Source organism: Mirounga leonina, unplaced genomic scaffold (genome assembly GCF_011800145.1).
Source record: "Mirounga leonina isolate KUSES-001 unplaced genomic scaffold, KU_Mleo_1.0 Mir_176, whole genome shotgun sequence".
NCBI lineage: Eukaryota > Metazoa > Chordata > Mammalia > Carnivora > Phocidae > Mirounga > Mirounga leonina.
This window is the reverse complement of record NW_023270454.1, coordinates 44698896-44721576: the sequence shown is the minus strand read 5'-3', so window position 1 is coordinate 44721576 and position 22681 is coordinate 44698896. Positions and strand designations below refer to the sequence as shown.

General features: G+C 35.9%; 1 protein-coding gene across 5 annotated transcripts in view; it reads left to right on the top strand.

Annotated features, from left to right (window-relative positions):
• The window catches only part of NAA15 (N-alpha-acetyltransferase 15, NatA auxiliary subunit), an 82029-nt gene that overhangs the window by 23466 nt on the left and 35882 nt on the right, over positions 1 to 22681 (top strand). For 4 of the 5 annotated variants that reach the window (XM_035023037.1, XM_035023036.1, XM_035023039.1 and 1 more), the window contains exons 2-7: positions 9496 to 9580; positions 11601 to 11705; positions 14538 to 14695; positions 15505 to 15639; positions 16862 to 17015; positions 21037 to 21156. In XM_035023037.1, coding sequence (XP_034878928.1) covers positions 9496 to 9580; positions 11601 to 11705; positions 14538 to 14695; positions 15505 to 15639; positions 16862 to 17015; positions 21037 to 21156 — 757 coding nt within the window. Of the gene's footprint in view, positions 1 to 3379; positions 3773 to 9495; positions 9581 to 11600; positions 11706 to 14537; positions 14696 to 15504; positions 15640 to 16861; positions 17016 to 21036; positions 21157 to 22681 lie in introns of those variants that run through there. The other variant, XM_035023038.1, reaches the window with a different exon arrangement.

Below are 22681 nucleotides of genomic sequence, written 5' to 3'. Positions count from 1 at the left end.
TCCATGTTTTCCTTTCAGTCCTTTAATATTATGTAATAGTTAACTGTTCTAAAGTCTTTGCTACTTCCATCATCATCATTTTTGAATTTCTGTTGATTTTTTTTTCTCTATACGTCATGGGTCACAATTTTTGCTTTTTCACCTTTCTAATAATTTTTGGTTTTTCATAATATTGGATAATATAGACACTAGGCCATTGAATGTCTGGATCCCATTGGCTTTCTTAATAGAGTTTGGTTTTGACAGACTGTTAATTTGCTTGTGCATCAGCTTCTCTCCAGGGCTTGTTTTAAGGCTTTAATAAAAGTGGGTCTAGATTAGCCTTATTCCTAAAGTGTTGGCTTTCTGGGTCTCTCCTGAATCTTGGAGTATTCAATGAAGTCTCTAACTGGGTGTTAGGAACTCAGATGTCTCCTCCCATCCATGTATGAATGAGCACCAGTAGTTGTTCTGCTCATGCTAGTTGATAGTTGTTTTTGCCTAGCTTCTGTAGAATCTTTCAGTGAACCCGCTCAGCTTAATATTTGACAAAAGATTCAGGGGTGCCTGAGTGGCTCAGTCAGCTAAGCATCCAACTCCTGATTTTGACTCAGGTCATGATCTCAGGGTTGTGAGATTGAGCCCCATGTAGACTCCACGCTCAGTGCAGAGTCACTTGAGATTTTCTGCCTCTCTCTCCTCTGCTTGCCCACACATGTGGCGGCTCTCTCTTCCTGGCTCTCAAATAAATAAAATCTTTAAAAAAATATGTTTGACTAAAGATTCCTGGGCAGATTTCCAAACCTTCATCTTTGTACAGTTTTCTCTGATACCCTGCCCCATAAACTCTAGCTACTGGAGCACTTTCTAACTCAGATTATCTGCTTAGATCAGTGAGACTGCCATCTTCTGTCCACGCCCCCGCCCCCCATTCTATAGTCTGTAAATTGCCTCTAGGCAGAAAAAAGGATTTTCTTGGGATTTACCTTGATTCCCTTCTGAGATCACAGTCTTGTGTTGGCTCTCACCCAACATCTGAAAATAATTATTTCATATTTACTTAACTAGTTTTATGCTTGGCAGAAGTTTCATCTTTTTTTCTTTTTTTCCCCAGAAGTATTATTTGTGTCGGTTATTCCTATACATTTGGAAGCAGGAGTCTCAGAGTGTATTTAGCACAGTGGGGTTTTTTATCTATTAGGACAGTTTATTCTATTCTAATTATATCCTATTTTTCTTTACTATTTTTTTTTTTTTTTTTAAGATCTATTTATTTTTAGAGAGCACAAGCGGGAAGGGCAGAGGGAGAGGGAGCGGGAATATCAAGCAGACTCCACGCTCAGTGTGGAGCCCAACGTGGGGCTCTATCCCACAACCCTGAGACCACCATCTGAGTCAAAACCAAGAGTCAGAGGCTTAATCAGCTGTGCCACCGCAGTGACCCATGCTTTACCCTTTCTAGAGCATAGTGTTAGTATTTTAAAATGTAACTCCTACTGGAAGATAACAGTCTACAACGTTCTAGTATTTTTGAAACTGTTATGTTTAATTTTCAATTAACATATACCCATGTTATAGACAAGAGAACATATAGAGCACTGTGGCATTCATTCCCTACCAAGGGAAACCCTTATAGTTCTGAAATTTCAAGAACTCCCAAGTACAAGAGTTTTAGAGATAGGATTGTAGACTTCTATTTTTTTTTTTTTTTTTTTTAAACAGTCTCCATGCTGGGCTTGAACTCACAACCCTGGGATCAAGACCTGAGCTGAGATCAAGAGTCAGATGCTGAACTGACTGAGCCACCCAGGCACCCCTGTAGACTTGTAGTTTTATTTAATTGGATGATTCCGCTGTAGAGAGCTTAATGTCTATCATGACGTTTTATGAAACCTGTTTTAAATGAATTGAATATGAAACTTTTTTTCAAAGTATACTGTATATAATATTTTTGCATGTTTTCCTAAGTAAAAGTTCCTTAAAAACTTACTTTCAGCCTATGGGATTGGTTAAGGCATTAAGAATCTTGTCATGATGCCTTCGTTTTATATAGTTCTGTAGAATTAACTTTAGTGTTAGTGTTACATGGGATTTGAAAAATAAGCAAATCTATTTTTTTTTCATTTTGTACATCTTTTTGAATGGTTCAAAAAAGGAATTTTTATATATTTTATATTTGTTATTTTTTCTGTTAAACTAGGAATACTACTCTCATTTGTAATGAGTGACCTGTTGTAGAAGTAGTGCTTTTAGGAGAAAAAGATTGGGATCCATTTCCTTAAATACATACTGATTCTTGAGTGTGAAGAAATGAATTCTTAGCAGTTTTTTGGAGGAGTATGTCATTTTGAATTAGTTTTACAGGTCACATTGACAGGAGATAATTGGTTTAATGGCAACAAGTGTAATTTTAATATGGAAGACTGCCAGATTTTATTAATTGAGAACATAATCATTAGGAATTGAAACTTAATTATTGGTCTGAAATGTGTGATAAAATAAAAAGCTAGGTAGTATACTATTATCACATTTAAAGAAAGTGGCGTTTGTTTTTTAATTTTCATTTGGTAAACTCAATTATGTGGGGGAATTATCCCAATTAGTTAATTATTCTGTGTGTGTTCATTTTTCTCACCTTTTGGCACTTTTATTGCCCATTTATTTGACTAAAATAATAAGTAAGAAAAGAAACAAGGTGAGGGGCTCCTGGGTGGCTTAGTCGGTTAAGCCTCTGACTGTTGGTTTCAGTTCAGGTCATGATCTCAGGGTCCTGAGACCAAGCCCCAAGTTGGGCTCTGTGCTCAAGAGGGGAGTCTGTTTGAGATTTTCCCTCTTCCTCTGCCTCTCCCCCCCACCCCCCCATGCACTTCTCTCTAAAATAAATATATCTTTAAAAAATAAAAACAAGGTGAGATAATGTTTGAATTTGATTAGAAGATCTGTTAAAAGATTATAGGCTTTTAAATTTTTTTTTAAAGATTTTATTTATTTGACAGAAAGAGTGAGCACAAGCAGGGGGAGCAGGAGAGGCAGAGGGAGAAGCAGGTCACCCTGCTGAGCAGGGAGCCTGGTGCAGGGCTTGATCCCAGGCCCCACCCAGGCGCCCCAGCTTTTTAAATTTTTATTTTTTAAGTAGGCTCCATTCCCAATGTGGCACTTGAACTCACACCCTGAGATTGAGAGAGTCGAATGCTCTACTGATGGAGCCAGCAGGCACCCCAAAACGATAGGCTTTTTTTTTTTTTTTTTTAAAGAGAGGGAGTGTGAGTGGGGGTTGGGGGTGGGGGAAAGAAGGAGAGAGGGAATCTTAAGCAGGCTCCACGTCCAGCGCAGAGCCCAGTGTGGGGCTAGATCCTGTCAGGACCTTGAGATCATGACCTGAGCTGAAATCAAGAGTCAGACATTTAACCGACTGAGCTACCCAGGTGCCTCCCCCCGCAACAAAAACTGTAGCCTTTAATAACATTTATGATAATAAAATTAATAAAATTTATATATATGTTGGGAAGAACTCTCATCTGAGCTTCGGAGGGCCTAGGATGTAGTCTAAATTTTGCCAGTAACTAGGTAAATTGCTTGTTTTCTTAATCTTGTGCAATAAGGATTGAACCTTTTATTCTTAGTTTACAGGAGTATCATGAAGATTAAATGAGATGTTAGTGTGCAATCCCTTTGAAAAATGTGGTGCTGTAAACAGTGTAAGGTATTTCCAGTAAGACCAAGAAAAAAACAACTGGAATCCTGAGTATTTTAAGTTCAACTATACAAAATAAAGTCACATTGTGCATGTCAAGTAAGAATATCAACATCTATGATTTTTATATTCTTGTTAATTATATTTATACAGGTTCACATTTATACTATGGGACAGTAGACTTCTGTAGTTTTTGGATTAAAACCTTATTAAAAAATCAGAATGTTAATAGCAGTTGCCTCTGTAATGGGATATAGCTTAATTCCCTTCCTTCCTTCCTTCCTTCCTTCCTTCCTTCCTTCCTTCCTTCCTTCCTTCCTTCCTTCCTTCCTCCCTTCCCTTCCCTTCCCTTCCCTTCCCTTCCCTTCCCTTCCCTTCCTTTCCCTTCCCTTCCCTTCCCTTCCCTTCCTCTTATCCTTACTCCCTCCCTCCCTCTCTCTCTCCCTCTCTTTCTTTCTACTTTCTACAGTGGCATTATATCTCTTGTGTTAGAGGTTTTCTTTTTTAAAAAACTTTTTTCTTCCTATTTTTTTTTTTTTTCCTGTGCTACACTACTCAACTGTAGTAGAAAAGTAGTTGTAATGGCTAGCTGTAATGGCTCTGAATCCAGATTGTCTGGTTTAAATCTTTTTTTTCCATCACCTAGTAGCCGTGTGACGTTGGCCAAATTTTATAATCTCCCTGGACCTCAAGTATCTCATCAAAATGAGGATAAAAAGAGTGCTTACTTCGTACCATTGTGAGATTAAATGAGTTTTCCCTGTAAAGTATTTAGCACAGTACCTGGCATTCAGTAAATGCTCAATAAGTATTAGCTGTTAGTACTGTTTTACATGTTTTTTCCTGGCAAGTGATCTCCAGGATTTAAGGACTCTTTCTGATACTCAGCAAAGTACTTAAGACTACATAACAAGTTTATTGTCTGAAGTCAGTTTTTAAAACCAGAGCTATTTGATTGATAGGTAGCTGTTCACTGTTTGACTAATTCCTTGAAGTAAATTTTTCCATTCATAATGTTACTGGTATGTAAAAATTACCTACAAATATAATGCTAGGATTATGACATAGTGATCACACTTTTTGTGGTTTGTTTACTTGAGCAGAGAAGACCTACACTCCTTTTGTACCATATTTATTGTATTGGCTTTGGTAAATTTAAGCCTTAGGTATAAATTTTTAATCCAAAGTAAATTAAAAGATACTAAGTTTTTGCTGACCTACTACTGAACTATTAGTTCAGGTAGGTTATTAATTTTAGGTATTTTTTGTTGCTTTCATGTATTTTTTTGTAATCTCAGCTTTTAATAAATGTTCACATTTTTCTTGTCTTTTGGTGAAGATACGTTTTTATTTTTGTTTATTTTGATGTAATTAAGCACCTCTAATGTGTTTATGGGCTGTTAGTATAACCTCTTTCCGGTTCATTTTTTCAAGACCCTTCCCCAATTATTATTACTCTTTTTTAAAGATTTTATTATTTGCAAGAGAAAGTGCACAGAGGGAGAGGGAGAAGCAGACTCCCTGCTGAGCAGAGAGCCCGATTTGGGGGCTTGATCCCAGGACCTTGAGATCATGACCTGAGCTGAAATCAAGAGTTAGATGCTTGACCAACTGAGCCACCCAGGCACTCCTCCTTGCCCAATTTTTTAATGAGCTGTCTTTTTGATATTGACTTATAGAAGTTCTTTATATTATATATATAGATATAGGATCTTTGTTGGGCATTGCATATGTCTTCTCTGGCTAGCCTTTTTTTTTTTTTTTTTTTTTTAAAGATTTTTTTTATTTATTTGAGAGAGAGATTGAGCAGGTGGAGAGGCAGAGGCTGACTTCCCCACTGAGCAGGGAGCCTAATGCGGGGCTTAATTCCAGGACCCTGGGATCATGACCTGAGCCGAAGGCAAATGCTTAACCAACTGAGGCACCCAGATGCCCCTGAGTTACCTTTTATTAAAAGTATTTTAAACATTTAAACTTTCCTGTTGAAGGGATAAGGGAGCTTGTCAACCTAATGTATAATGAAGATATTTTAAAATGTTTTATTGGGAAGCTTTATTGTTTTACCTTTTTCATTTAGATTTGTGATGCTTTTAGAATTTTTCTTTTGTTCAGAAGGGTCATTGTTTGGCCTCATGAAGTTTCACCTTACATATTTAAGACTTAGTACTCAGCAATTTTTAGCAACAGATGCATGGGGACTCTGCTAATTTATTTTTTCTATCTTTTTTCTCTATACTTCAGTTTGGGTAGTTTCTATTGCTATGTCTTCCATTTCACTGATTTTTTCTTCTACGGTGTCGATACCTTTAATCTGATGACATTTTCATTGTATATATTTTTCACCTCTAGAAGCACTATTTAGTTCTTTTTTATATGTTCTGTTTCTCTTGTCACATGTTTATATTTTCCTTAAACTCTTGAGCATTTAGTTGTCTTGATATTTTGACCTCATTATTTAATCATTTCTCTTATTTCTCCTGGTTATGGATCATGTTTTCTTGCTTCTTAGCTTATATAATAATATTTTATTGGATGCTGTGTATTTATGAATTTTACATTGCTTTATATGACTTATCTGTCTTTAAAGAGTGTTGGACTTTGTTAATAGCAGACAGTGAAGGTACTTGTATATCAGCCTAGGGCTTTGTTTAGGGTGGGTCTAGAGTACACATACTCTAGGGGTAGTTTTTGTCTTCTGCTGAGCAGACCTTTTTGCAGTGTTTACTGAATTCTGCAGGTATTCATTGAAGACTCCATTCTGGCTATTTGGAATTCTCAGTACCATGTGAACCCTGAAAATTCTTGAATCCACTGCTTCCTGGTCATTCTTTGTTTGGCCTCATGAAGTTTTCCCTCTACATATTCAAGACTTAGCACTCATAGTTTTCAGCAACCGATGCATTTGGACCCCCTGCAGATTTTTAAATTTCTTTCTCTGCAAGTTCCATCAGCATTTGCTTTACCATTTGGTTGGCCTCATTGAACTTCATTCAGTCTTTGTCTCTTCAACTCTGTGTGGACTGTTGTGCTCTGCTTGGGATCCTTCTCCCTGTACTATGATCTATAGAGCAGGGGCATTTCTAAGTCTGTCATCCCCGCCCCCTCCCCCCATGGTTCACAACCCTGTGCTGCCTATTGTACAATGTCTGACAATAGTTATTTCATATGCTTTGTCCATTTTTGTTGTGTATAGGAAGTAGAAGGGCAAGTTCAACCTCACTTATTCCATCATGGCCAAAAGTGGAAGTTCCCTTACTGTATTTTTACAGAAATAAATTTTCAGAGGTACACCTGGGTGGCTCAGTCAGTTAAGCGTCCCACTCTTGATCAGCTCTTGATCTCAAGCCCCATGTTGGGCTCCACACCAGGCATGAAGCCTACTTAGATAAAATTAAAAAAAAAAAAAGAAAAAGAAAAGTTTTCAGAAAGCTACTTGAGGATTTTAAGAATAATGCCCTTAAACTGTTCTTTGTATGTATATAGTTCCTGGAAAACATTGACACATCAGGAGTGTCCCTTTGAACTAGTGTTTACATCATAACTATACCTAATTATTATAAGAAAAACACACTGTAGTTAGGCTTTCTGCTGAGTAAATAGAAACATGAAATTTAATTACTTTGTTATGTTTCTTTGACTACATATGATTAATGATAGCTCTGAGTTACTGCTGCTGCTTTCCCTTCCCTCTTATCCCCAGATAACTCTGCCTGTTGAGTGTATAGTTGATTATGGGGAGGGAGGGCAGGAAATTAGGAAGCTATTGTAGAGAAATTGGGACTAATGGTACCTACTAGAGGATGGAAGTATGAGTGAAAGAAAGCACCAAAGATAAATAGGGCTTGTTTGTTTTTGTTTTCTTTACATCTGGTTGGGTGAGTTGAGGGAAAAGCATCTACTGAGATGATGAAGACTTGGTGCAGAACAGATTCTGGGGGAAAAATTCAGTTGTGTTTTGGATATATTAAGTTTAAGATGAGAAACAGCAAAGTAGAGGTGATGAGGACATAGTTGTTATAGAACAATTCTGTAGTTGTTCTAGCATTGAGCTTAAGCAGTTGATTTCTTTGATGCCAAATGTAAAATTTTACATTTTCATTGTTTTGTTTCTACATTTTTTTCTGCTGTGATTTTGTCATCATTTGCATTAAGTCTCCCAGATTTTGATGGTAGTTGTAAGTAAAATTTGCTTAAGTTTATGACCGTGAATTCTGGCATAGATTATTATATCTTTTAGATGCAGGCTTTTTCCTGTAACAAATAGAATGGTTTAAAAAATAATTATTGGGGCGCCTGGGTGGCTCAGTCGGTTAGGCATCTGACTCTTGATTTTGGCTCAGGTCTTGATCTCAGTGGGGTGAGTTCAAGCCCTGCATTGGGGTCCACGCTGGGCATGGAACCTACTTAAAAAAAAAAAAAAGCATTAAAAAAAATAATTGTTATTAGTGAAACCACATATTGATACCTGAAAGTCAAATAGCACTAAAACATGATAAAAAAATATGTCCCCTTCTCCCCTACCCCCTCACCCTTTCACCTTCCCACTTCAGAATCAAGCACTCTCTTAGCCATTTTCTTTGGTATTTGCTTTCTTGTTGCTTAGTAATATACCACTGTACTTGGTACATGACTTTTAGAAAACATTTGTTGACTTCTGGTTATGGAAAAGAAGGACTTAGAACATCATTCACACATTCGTCCACTTTCCTTTTCCTCATTACCCTGTCATAGTTGTATCACAACATTTTGATAAACTGGCACTGAATATTTACATTTTTATAATTATGCATGTATTGTTTACTGTTAAGCTAAATATTACACTAAGACCATACTTTCTTATACAAGCCTTTATTTCTCCTGAGTTAATACTTGCTCATGCAGTTGGTTTTCTGTAGACGTATTTCTCATTTTTCCCAAATGTGTCTGAATTTCTGTCATTTGCTTATAAATAATAATTTCCATATTATGAAATATATTAGTTCCATTTTGCCCTTACTGGAAACCTATTCCATGGTGGCCTTTGGCTTCCTTTTTTATTTTGGAGTGGTTGTTCTCTAGTTCTTTTTTCTGCATTAGATTTATTTACCAAGTGCCATATTGTCTTGTTTTGTTTGATTCTTTTTAATGGTTTCATAAGGAAGAATGCATAGAGATAAAATTTTAGCTTTCTGAGAAGCCTGTGAGTGTCCTTTTCACAACTTGATTGATAATTTGGCTGGGTGTAGCATTCTAGGTCGAAACTTGATTTCACTCTGAACTTTGAAGGCTATGTATAGATGTTTTCTAGTTTTTAGCAGTATTCCATTATTACTTTAGAGTAAAATTTCAGTGATATTCTAAATACAGATCCTTTTTATGTGACTTTTTTCCCCCTCTGGAGGCTTTTCTTTATTTTCAAGGCTTTGAAATTTCATTATGATGTGCCATGGTATAGGTCTTTTTTTTCTTTTTCATTATTTTGCATGCCACTTGTTCATCCCTGTGGCTTGAGAGACTTCTTTCCTTCAGTAAGAAGAAAATATTATTTTAAAATACAATTTCCAGACCTTTATTTTCTTTCAGTTTTCATTTTCTATAACACTTGCTGGACATTTTGGAGTGAGCTGATGATTTCTTATTTTTCCTAACCTATATTCTGTCTCTTTGTGTTGCTTTTACTTTCTGTATTTGAATCTTCTGTATTTGTTTTTTTTTTTAGTGGGATTTAGGAGAATATGGAAATAACATTTGATCACTCTGTGTATTTAGTAATCAAAATTTTAGTATTGAATTTAAAATTGCATTTCTTCCTAAACTCGATTTTTTCTTTTTTGTTTTGACAGAGATGTTATGAACATAAACAGTATCGAAATGGGTTGAAATTCTGTAAACAAATCCTCTCTAATCCCAAATTTGCAGAGCATGGAGGTAAGTATAAATAACATATACTTGTAAGTGTAAGTAAATAAAGCTTTGCTAACTTGTTTGACTTCACTTATTTGGATTCTGTTACTCTCAGCTGCCCTAACTATTTTTCAGAGAGAATGGACCTTCTTTGACTCTTGTGTGAAGATGTTTTAATACTGTCATTTGAATTTAATGTTAAGAAAACTATAACACGTTCTACTTGATTTCTGGTTTATTCCTGCTTTGAAGATTAATGCTGTAGGAAAGGCAGAGGAAATTAGTAAGGACAGATATGTTTAGATTTAATAAATAAGCTCATTTAAGATATTAGAGAAATTTGCTTTAGAACTTTTGTTGAGCTGGAAAAATTTGATTTCTTACATTAAGCTTATTTAGAAAGTGTCCATTTGGTCCTTAGCTTATGAGCTAGCATCTTTTTATTCAGCATTGTATCTTAGTTTTTCAAGACAGTCATGTTTAAGACATGATTTGTATATTGTGACGTTCTGAAAATTTACATAGGTTTTGCCTATGGGAGGGGTAGAAGATTGGACAGTGAGATGTTAGTAGGGTAAGAGGAGAGTGTGTAGCTAAACTTGTGAAGATGCATGGGAAAACTGAGCTTTCGCAAGTCTGATTTGTACAGTTAGGAAACATGGCTCTTCAGTAATTAATTTGATAATCTCTTAGTATCGAAGAAAAAGGAGAGAGTAATAGTTCTCTATCGGCTCTCTTTACTCCTGTGTATTTTTACTATAATAAGATTGGAGGTGGAAAGCAGGGGGAATGAAACCACCTAAATTTATCTCTTTTTTTTCCTTGTTAAAAAATATTTTGGGGGGCGCCTGGGTGGCTCAGTTGGTTAAGTGACTGCCTTCGGCTCAGGTCATGATCCTGGAGTCCCAGGATCGAGTCCCGCATCGGGCTCCCTGTTCGGCAGGGAGTCTGCTTCTCCCTCTGACCCTCCTCCCTCTCATGCTGTCTCTCATTCTCTCTCTCTCAATAAATAAATAAAATCTTTAAAATATATATATATTTTTTGTTAGGTGGATGGTGTGTTATATGAAGTGCCATAATTTAATTGAAAGTATTTTAACAGTACATAAAATGATGGTTTGTCTTAGACTCACTGGTAGTACAGAGTTTCGTTAATTAAGGTACTTTAAGATGTTTGGTAAAACTTGTATAAATAGACAGGGCGCCTGGGTGGCTCAGTCGTTAAGCGTCTGCCTTCGGCTCAGGTCATGATCCCGGGGTCCTGGGATCGAGCCCTGCATCGGGCTCCCTGTTCCGTGGGAAGCCTGCTTCTCCCTCTCCCACTCCCCCTGCTTGTGTTCCCTCTCTCACTGTGTTTCTGTCAAATAAATAAATAAAATCTTTTTATGCTTCGTAACATGCATGTTATAAAATTAGAAATCTTTTTTCTTTTCCTTCTCTGAGAACTTAGTATTTCTCTGAACTCTCTTAATCTTATTGATTGTAAATAACAGGTGCCTGACGTTTTCCCTGTTGTGTGTTTTGTAGTAATCCCAAAGAATCATTTAAAAATTTATGAAAATCAGAAATGTTAGAAAATTTATGTGGATGGTTTAACCATTGAACAGTGGATTTAATCTTAATGTAACTTGAGTTCACAGAAATAAAGTCTGTTTTAAGGTAAAGTTTTCCGTACTTTAAAGGAGTGCTTGATTATATGAGGTGACTCCATGGAATTCCCTTGAAGAACAGTAATAGAGTCGTTGTATCTTGTTAGCACATGAATTACCAGATAATTATGCATCTTTGTATCTTTTTATTTAAAAAAAAAAAATTCTGGGGATGCCTAGACTATAGAAATGTGTGTTTCCTTGGTTTGTCAAATTTTAAAATATTTTAATTCTGTAGAAGTCTGAATGTTTTCCAAATAATCTTCTTGAAAGTTTAAGTTCTTAGAATAATGTAACATTTGTTTTTGAGATTATGATTACTTCTTTGTTGATTATTTTTAATGTTTAATTACTTTTTTCTTCCTTTTCTTTCTCTCTCTTTTTTTAAAAAACAGAAACCCTGGCTATGAAAGGATTAACATTGAACTGTTTGGGGAAAAAGGAAGAAGCTTATGAATTGGTTCGTAGAGGTTTGAGAAATGACTTGAAGAGTCATGTGTGTATCCTTTTTGAGATATGTTTAAGGATTGGACTGGGGTGTCTTAAGCTAAAACAGCAATTTGGGAGTCAGAAGTCTTAGATTCCTCTTGCTGTGTAATTCCAAAGTTTTAAATTGAATTAACAGCTGTCTTCATGAACATTTTTATGTACCTACCCTGTTCTAACATTACTTCTGTTCAGATAAATTGGACTTGCCTTTTAAAATACCATAGTCCCACCTTATCCGCAGTTTCACTTTCTGCAGTTTCAGTTACCCGAGGTCAACTGAGGTTTGGAAGCACATGATTCTTCTGACACATTGTCAGGTCAGTAGTGGTATTACACTACGTCACAGTGCCTGCGTCTTTCACCTCACTTCATCTCATCACGTAGGCATTTTATCATCTCACATCACAAGGAAAAGGGTGAGTACAGTATAATAAAATATTTAAGAGAAAGAGAGACCATGTTCACGTAACTTTTATTACAGTGTATTATTATAATTCTATTTTGTTATTGTTGTTAATCTCTTACCATGCCTAATTTGTAAATTAAACCTTATCATAGGTATGTGTGTATAGGAAAAAACATAGTTATATATAGGTTTCAGTACTCTTGGTTGTTTCAGGCAGTTTTTGGGAGTCTTGAAACCCCCACAGATAGGGGGGTTCTATATTTATGAAAGCTCTTCCACAATTACAAATAAAGAAGCACGCTGCAAATTTTATCATCATTACAAATTTAGAAAAAAATATACAGTAGGAATAGTAGACAAATAGTATACTGATGAAGGGCACAGGCTTTGGAGTATGCTTCCCTTAGGTTTGAATTTCACCTTATCTTCTTTTTGTGATCTTAGGACTTAGTTTCCTAGTATATAAAATGAGGAGAACCATATCCATCTCATTGTGGTGTCTTGAGGATTTAATGATGAAATATATTAGATGTTTAACATAGTTTCTGATAATGCCAAGGTACTATACCAGATAAATTTTAACAGAAGTGTGAAGTTAGGAGCAAGTACAAATGTCTGAAGGAAGATAGAGAAAAAATTGTGGGTTACTCTTTTTTAAACAGTTTTTTAACAACATTTCTTTACCTATTTTGTGAGCTGATACAGTTTTTAGTGCTGAGACACTTAGAATTTGAGGTGTTTACCAGACTTCTGGCATACTACAGATGAAGAAAAGTTAGGGATTTTGCTGTCGAGGAATTTACAGTCTGGTGAAGGAAGGTACTTACTGGAAGCATATACAGAAACATGTTTGAGTATTACATAAAGCATTACAGCTTGTTCAAAAATTATCACTAATCCAGTAAAGCAGAAATGAGTTGGGAGTAAGCAGAAACTCTAGGGTAAAAAGGACTAATTAGTAAGACTGTTGTAGATCCTTTTTCATCATTTTTAATGATTGGGCAGTGTTCTGTATGTATTTACTTAAATTTATTTGTGTTCCTCTTGATGGACATACGTTTCTTTAAATTTTTAGCAGTGTTAAACCCCTCCTAAAGTGTAGATTTTTAGGAGGTGAAGTTTAGAGGCAGTTAAAAGATAGTTGCAGTGCTCAAGAAGTGATGACGTCCTGAAATAAAGGTAATGGGGGCCAGATTATGAAGGGTAGTGTGTCTTAGGCTTTTAAAAACATGTACCAGCCAAATGAGAAGATTGTGTTAAGCTTTACTTTGTCATTTATAGTATGAAAGCAAGGATTTTTCAAATAAAATTTATGGTATTAAATATGTATTTTCAGTTACATGTGCCATCCTGGACATTATGTATTTAACTGACTCTGTTGAGGATCCCTGGTATAAAAATTGGTAGATTGAAAAGTTTGATCTGAGAAACACTACAAGTTTCTGAAAGGGAAGTGAATTATTTTCTTTTGATTTTGTGGGGTTTTTTGTTTGTTTTTAAGAAAGATTACTCTGGAGAGCATAAAAGCAGAGAGACTGAAGGTGGGAGGATGGGTGACTGTGCAGTAATCAAGATCTAAAGTGAAAAGGACCTGTATTAAGGGAGTGGGATTATTTACATATTTCCCCCCTTTATAGTAGCATTTTTTTACAACCAACTGCAGTTTACTTATCTGTGCCCTTACTACAAATTTTTTGAATGCAGGAAATAGTCCATTTTGGTCACCTACACCCTGATTAATAAGATATTTTAATAATTATTTGCTAAATGAATTTTTATCATATATGTGGTTTTTATCTTCTATGTTGACTTTTAGGAACTTTGTACTGCACTAAGCGATCTATACTAAGGATCTTGTTAGCTAAAGAAAAGTACATGATGTAAAATAATTGTCATGTGTATACCCATTCCCTCTTTTTTCTTTTAAAAGTAAAGATAATTCCAGGGGCACCTGGGTGGCTCAGTCGTTTATGCATCTCAGGGTCCTGAGATCCAGACCAGTGATGCAGAGCCTGCTTGGGATTTTCCCTCTCCCTCCGCGTACTGCACGCCCTCCCCACCCTGCACTCATGTGCGCATGCACACTTACTCTCAATAGATAATTCATAACATTTATTGAGCATTTATTTTGTACGAGTCTTTTCCATTTAGTTATGAAACTATGCTGTATAGACTTTCTATTTACATTTTATAATTGAGGAAACATAACAAGACTAACTTACCAAGGTCACAGCTAGTAAGACAGGTGAGACATATTTTCTTTGGCTCAAAAAGCTGTGTTGTTTTCCAGTGTGTTAAACTTCTATCTTTATATTCTCTCTCTTTTTTTTAAAGCTTATACTTTTATAAATAGCTGTAGTTTTCTGAGTTTCTTGAGGAATATTATTGGAATATTATTTCTTGACTTGTAGGTTGTGTCCTTAACTAAATCCTTTAGGTTGGCATGTTTATGGCCTTCTCCAGAGGTCAGACAAGAAATATGATGAAGCCATTAAGTGTTATAGGAATGCGTTAAAATGGGATAAAGACAATCTTCAAATCTTAAGGGACCTTTCTTTACTGCAGATTCAAATGAGAGATCTTGAGGGTTACAGGGTAAGTAAAATAGCCAATTTTTTAATTCTAAGGGGAAAGTAGTATTAAAATATTTAAAACTTTTTTGAGTACTTACTGAAAACAAAATTTTCCTTTCTTAAACAGAATTTAATTGAATCTTACTCATCTCCTCCTAGTAGTGATTGTGTATATTATGACTGGACTAATCAGATTTTTAAAATAAATTATTTTACTCTGAGGCAGAATTGGATTACTGTGTAGAATGGAGTTAATTCAGTCAATATTAACATTGACGGTCCTCAAATAGGCAATGCCTTTGTCTGCTAGTAACATGTAAATACAACCTTTAGTTCTCACATTTTTCTGGAAAGCCTATTTGTTTCTTCTTTTTACCTCCATTGAGACTATTCTTTGTGCCTGTATTTTAACCCTTAAATCAGTCTATTAATTTAGATCTGTATAGCCATGTGTAGTACCTGCTCAGTTGTTTTCTATAGATCTTAACGCAGTAGTTGGGCCCTGTATTTTTAAAAAGGTTTTTCTGCTGTACTCCTTTCCATCCTGTCTCTCTCTTTTTTAAGTAGTTCAGGAAGTAATAAAGCGGTCTGGTCTTAAGTTTTAAAACAGTTACAAGATTATCTTGGAGGCTTCATTGTACTTCTTACCAAATATTATTTTGCTCTTATGAAGCTACACAATATGGATGTCTGAAGCTGTTTTCTGTTATTATTCCCAGGATTGTGTTGCAAATTGCTCAGCATTGTTGGGTAAATTAATATGATCTTTTTAGGAGCATTTGCTTTCACTGTAAACCTAAGGAAAATATGTGGTTTTTTTCCCCTTTAAAGGAAACGAGGTATCAATTACTTCAGCTTCGCCCTGCACAGAGAGCATCATGGATTGGTTATGCTATTGCTTACCACTTATTAGAAGATTATGAAATGGCAGCAAAGATTTTAGAAGAATTTAGGAAAACACAACAGGTAACAGCCAGAAGCCAGACCTAGTAAACTGGGTCTAATTCTAAGTATAATGATAAAAAAGAAGTGTATATAGACTTGCAAACTTTTTATTTTGAAATAGTTTCAAACTTCAAGAAAAGTTGCAAGAATAGTACAAAGAACTCCAGGTAGGAGTTCAGTCACATTAACTGATTATTAATACTTGACACATTTACTTTACAATTTCTATTATCTACTTATCTTTTTAAATTTTTTTCCTGAAACATTTGAGAGTAATGCAGAGACCATGATCTTCTACTCCTAAATCTGTCAGTGTGATACTTCCTAAGAATAACTCTATAGTTATTAACTCTATACACAGTACCATGTAGATTATCAAAAATTAGGAAATTTAACATTGATAGACTGTTAATATCTAATCCATGGCCCATATTCAAAATGTATTAATTGTCCTATTTATATCCTTTCTAAGATTTTCCCCCCATTACTAGAAGCATACTTTATATTTAGTTATCAATTCTTTCCAGTCTGATTTAATCTGGAAGTTTTGAAGACTTTCTTTGTATTTCATGACATTGAAATTTTTGAAGAGTACAGCAAGTGCTTTGTAGAGTGTCCATCAATTTTTATTTCTTTGCTGTTTCTTCATTATTAGATATAGTTAAGAATTTTTGGCAGGAAACTACAGGAGTTATGTTTAGCCCTTCTCAGTTCATCACTTTGAGAAGTGTAAGGTCTGTTTGTTCCACTTAATTAATTGGTTAAGGTGGTGTCTGTCAGGTTTCTTTATTTAAAAATTGTTATTTTTTTCCTCTTTGTATTTAGTAAACAGTTTGAGATTTTCTTGCCTGTTCTTCATCAAACTTACCACTAATTTTAACATTCATCGATTGTGGTTCTTGCCTGAATCAGCTGTTCTATGATAGTTGCAAAGTGGTGATTCTCTAACTCTCTAATTTTTTCTAGATTTATTATTTTACATTCTACTGTTAAGTAAGAGCTTTCCTTTCTCCCCTACTTACTTATTAAGGACTTAGGGATTCTTACTTTATTCAGTGAGTTATAAGTTAATATTGTCATTTTTTTACTTAGTTGCTCTCTAGACAGATATTTAAGAATTTTTAGAAAATGAATTTTATCAGTTATTATCCTTTGACTTCTTTTATCTATTTTGAGTGTATAAACAGTTTTCTAATACGAAAACAAAATTCTTACTGTTAGTATTCTTTATATCCATATATAGACATCCCCTGATAAAGTGGATTATGAATATAGTGAACTCCTTTTATATCAGAACCAAGTTCTTCGGGAAGCAGGTCTCTATAGAGAAGCCCTGGAACATCTTTGTACCTATGAAAAGCAGATTTGTGATAAACTTGCTGTAGAAGAAACCAAAGGTATTTAAAAAAAATTTTATTTATCTATTTATTTTATTTTATTTTATTTTTATTTTATTTTTTTTTTAAAGATTTTATTTATTTTTTTATTTGAGACAGAGAGAATGAGAGACAGCATGAGAGGGAGGAGGGTCAGAGGGAGAAGCAGACTCCCCGCCGAGCAGGGAGCCCGAATACGGGACTTGATCCCAGGACTCCAGGATCATGACCTGAGCCGAAGGCAGTCGCTTAACCAGCTGAGCCACCCAGGCGCCCTCTATTTATATATTTTAAAGATTTTATTTATTTATTTGAGAGAGAGCCTGCGCATGCACAAGTGTGGGGGAGGGGCAGAGGGAGAAGCTTACTTCCCGCTGAGCAGGGAGCCTGACGTGGGGCTCTATGCCAGGACCCTGGGATCATGACCTGAGCCAAACCAAGAGTTGGACACATAACTGACTGAGCCGCCCAGGTGCCCCAAAGGTGTGTTTTTTTTTAAAGGATGTCATTTATTCTAGTATTTAGTTATGACAAAGAGCAAGACTAAAAAATCTAGTTGCTGCTGATAATTGCATATAATTCAGCATTTTGGTGATAGAAAATCTGTTCCTTGCTCATACACACTGTGAATAATTTGTAATGTCAGAAAATACACATTTCAACAATGGATATTAATATAAGAAAGAATAATTGCAAAATATAAAACCATTAAATGAAGTGACTCAAGATATTTTTCTTTAAATAAAATGTTTTTGGCTTGAAGATATTAATAGGGTTTGATCAAAACACAGGAGGTAATTGCTTAATTTTACAAGACAGGAATAAATTTCTTAGGAACAGCTTATTAACAAAACTGAATGTGTTATTGACAGTAATATTTACTGATAGTCTGTACTGAAGTATATATGGGGCAATTATGAGGTCTTTCTAGTTTATCTGGATGTCTTTCTGGACATAGAAAGAATATGAATTGAAACCAGAGATTTGGCTTTATGTGTGTGGATTGTGATAAGAGGGGTAGATTCCTAAAGATCTCCAGTGCTGCCATTTATTAGAAGGCCGAGAAAGGGGTGCCTGGGTGGCTCAGTCGGTTAAGCGTCTGCCTTCGGCTCAGGTCATGATCCCAGGGTCCTGGGATCGAGCCCCGCATCGGGCTCTCCGCTCTACGGGAAGCCTGCTTCTCCCTCTCCCACTCCCCCTGCTTGTGTTCCCCCTCTCTCTGTGTCTCTCTCTGTCAAATAAATAAATCTTTAAAAAAAAAAAAAGGCCGAGAAAAAGGAGTTTCAGTTTTAAAAGTTGAGGAACTGATCATAGAAAATGAAAGAAGAATAACAAAGTAACTGAAAATAGAAGTATTTTTCTAAGAATTACCATCTGAAATGTCTCTTTACCTGGCTTAGTCCAGGGAACTGACGTTTGCTGGTTTCAGATTCCTTTGGCTCTTGTTGAAGTTGAACACTAAAAAAGTGCGATACTTGAGCTTGCATAGTGGATATAACCATTATTTGCCAGATGAGCTTTCAGCAGAGGATAATGCTACTGGCAAGAAAAAAATGGAAGTCTCTACCTCTGCTGGAGCTCACTTGTGAACTATAGATCCAGAACAGCCGTCTTTCATTTGAGTTGATCATCCCTTAACAATCTATTAGTTATAAAGGGAGGGGATTTCTTACTTTATAGAAAGATCACAAGATTGGGAAAAACTAGTTCGGGTTCCTTCATTGGCTACTATAACTAGCTGTATGACCAGTCACAAGGCTTGGACCTTGGTTTCTTTATCAAAATACATGATAGTTTTCAAAATACTCTTAAGTACATTATTTCATTTAATCCTTTTGATAACTGTATTAGTGAGAAAGAATGACAGATCAAGTTAGGTGAGGATTCAGAATTGATCAGTGGATTTTAGGAATTTGGAAGTCATTGGTGACCTTAACAAAAGCATTTTCTGAAAATTTGGAAGGAGGGTGGTAAAAGCTCAAACAAATCAACTAGAATTAAATGACATTGGAAGTCAAGGAATTAAAGATAGCATGCATGGATGACTCAAAAGGACGTTTGTTGTCTAGGGCAACAGATAAGTGGGGTGGTGCTAGATGAAATGGAATACAGAATCAAAAGGTTTTTTACAGTATGTGCTTATACTCACTGGAGAATGATCCAGTAGAGACAGAATATTTAATACAACAGAGAAGATGTGATCTAGTGGATAAGTTGAAAGATTAGCTTTAGATAACAGTATGAATAGTTCATGGTAGCAAGGGAGGGTAGAATATATAGGCAAGTAGATATATAGATGTGGTGGATATTTGGGAGTTCTCTTCTAATTGCTTCCATTTTCTCAGTGAAATAGGAAACAGCCATCAGTTCATTCCAGAAAGTATTGGTACTTAGAGTGAGTCAGGTGATGGGGACGGGATATATAAAGAGAATAGAAAGGAACCGAGAGTAGAACATTAATCTTTGGAAATTCCAGTAATAAAGGCATTGTTAGTGGTCTGAATAATTTGCAAACTTCTGGAGCGGGTGAGTGGGCGCAGTTAAGCAGAAAGTTTCATTGTTAATTCTTACACCACCAGTTCCTTCTACAAAGACGAGGTGGGAGAGAATTAAGGAAAGGAAATGTTGGATGGATGTAATGTAGGGGAGAAAAGTTGCAGGATTTTTTGTTCTCAGTGAAGTAGGCTTTTGATTAGTATAGAGCAGGTTTGTCAACCTTGGCACTGTTTTGGGACTGAGATGTTGTGGATGGAAGTTTCCTGTATGTTGTAGAATACTTAACAGCATACCCTAGCGTCTTCCTATCAGAATACCAGTAGTACTAGCCCATCACTTACTGTGATAACCAAAAAATGGCTCCTGATATTGGCAAAAGTGCCTTTGGCTGAGAGCCACTGAAATAGATGTGAAGAATATGGGCTTTTTTAGCCAAATTACTTGGATTCAAATCCTGATTCCAACAATTAACTATCTGAAAGTCCCTCAGCAAGTTTACTTAAGTTCTCTCTGCTTTAAAATGATGAAAATAATAGAGTTTTGAGAGTTGAATTACTTAATGCAGGTGAAACATTTAAAAGCCACTGGCAAACAGTGAACACTCGGTAAGTGTTCATTTTTATTGTCTGATGAGAGCAGAGGGTGCAGGGATGAAGTCATGCATGGTTTGAAAATAATACCTCTGGTGGATGGAAGCCTGTTAAGGGTAAGGAAAAGTGTACCTGAGCAGTGTTTGAGGCTCATTTGATTTTGGAGCTCATAGATTTCTAGTGAAACTGGTATCTCTGTCCGTTCATCTAATGACCTGCTTCCTTTTGTGAGAAGGTGTGTAACAAGCAAACATTTGGGGTTGATCCAGGCCTTAAAATTGGTAAATAAGGGAGCCTTAGGTTTTGAGACTGATTTTGATATTTGGGGTTGTTAATGTCATTTAGGGATGAGATTGGCTGTGCAGCCCAGAGAAAACCAGCAATGAGTCTATGAGTTACTGAAGGGTCTGAAGAAAAGGGAATGGTTTTTCTCTAAGATTGAAGGCTAGGATTAATGAGACAAGAATAAGCTAAACAAGACAGTTAAGCTTAAAGCAAGATAGGTGCCCTATTTAGTAGTTGGAAGAGGTAGAAAAAGCAGGTTTGAATGTGGCCATGACTGTGGGGTGCTATAGCTGAATCCTTTTATAATTGATTTGGAGATCATAAAGTTAGAGTGTTGAATTGGGTCAATAATTCAGACGTAAAATTATCTGTGTTATGTCAGGCATAATTAAGCAGTAGATGGTGGCTTGCTGACTGTGTTTAGTGAATTTGGGGAATAGCCTGGAGTTAGACAGTACCTGAATAATTGAGGATGTGGAGAGGATGGCATTTCTACATAAGAACTTCAAAAAAAAAAAAAGTGACATGGTAGTCTTGGTGAAGGGTATTGGGAATTCAGGAGGATACCAAACCACTTCCCAACATTGAAGAGGTTTTAAGAGGAAGTTTAAGGAAAAGTTTTAAAGAGATAATCAGAAGATATTTAGTTAATTAAATTTGTTTTTCATCAGGGGAACTTCTGTTGCAGTTAGGTCGTTTGGAAGATGCAGCTGATGTTTATAGAGGATTACAAGAGAGAAATCCTGAAAATTGGGCCTATTACAAAGGCCTGGAAAAGGCACTCAAACCAGGTAGTATTGTTTAAAATTTTTTAAGTTTTTAATTGCTCCCTTTGTTGATAAATATTTTATTAACTCATTGAAAAGCATAACTAGAAAAACAGTGGTTAAGAATTGGTTTCAAAATCTGAATACAAAAGTACAGTTGCAAACTTCCATTTAATATGGCAGATTGAGCATTTTCTGAAACCTCTCTTCTACACATTTATAGAAATAGTTGAGAGAAGAATTTCAGAAACAACTTAAAAATTCACAAATGGCATGGCAGCATAAAAAATGGAAAGGGAAATTCCTACTGACAGAAATGTCTCCTTACTTACAGAGATGTCTCCCTAAAGGAAAGAAGCAAGCTTAACTTCTGTGGCCACAGCAGCATGGCCTGCCAAGGGCACATGAATGTAGCCAAGCTGAAAGAACAGTACTGTTTCCTATGTGGGAAGAGGGACTAAATTTCCATCAGCCAAATGAACTTGGGTCCAGAGACTCTGCCCACAACTCCCCTTTACCCTCTCCCATGAATGGGACCCACTTGTGAGGACAGACCCAGAAACATGTCATCTACAGATAGGGTCCTTAGCCAAGATGATCTGATTTGAGGCTGTCTCCCTCAAGACTGGTAGTGAGCCATTACTGATACGTTGATATATACAAGAGAAACCTTGTAACAAAGAATATTTTGCTACTGTGGAACGTTGTCACAGGAATGGTAATCATTAGTACAGCAAAAGGGAGTAAATGGAGGAATCTAAGATGAAAAAAAGAAATTGCAGTCATGAAATATGAAAAGTTATGAGAAAGTACCAATTAGGAATCTAGGAAATGAAAAGCCTACTTATTTTTTTTTTTTTTAAGATTTTATTTATTAGTTTGAGACAAAGAGATAGAGCATCAGTAGGGGGAGAGGCAGAGGCAGAGGGAGAGGAAGAAACAGGCTCCCAGCTGAGTGAGCTAGGGGCCCCATGTGGGGCTTGATCCCAGGACCCTGGGACCATGACCCGAGGTGAAGGCAGACACTTAACCATCCTAGCCACCCAGGCACCCCGAAAAGCCTATTTATTGACATAAAAATCTTAATAGATTGAATGGAAGAGGGTCCACAACTGAGGAGAAGTTAGTGAACTGGAAGATTGAACTGAGGAGAGCTCTCAACTGAGATTAAAAGAAAATATAAAAGAAATACGGAGAAATGGAAGATTAGGGGATAGATCCAAAAGCTCTAAAATAAAGGATAGGCTGAAGAGAATAGTAGAGAAGCAAAGGAAACATAATAACCAAGCCTTTCTTAGAACTAAATGGAGTCCTTACATTCTGAAAGGTACCTAAAGCAGAAAGGATAAAGAAAATTATGTATTTTAGATGATAATAGGTATTTAAAATAGGAAAATATTAGAAAAATATTCTAAAATGATTGTTGGTATATTTAGGTGGTTAGATTATAAATTTTCTTTTCACCTTCAGCTTTTCTGCTTAATAAGAATTTATATATACTTGGAAAAATTTATAATTTGCTAGAAAACACATAGAAGTATTAATTATA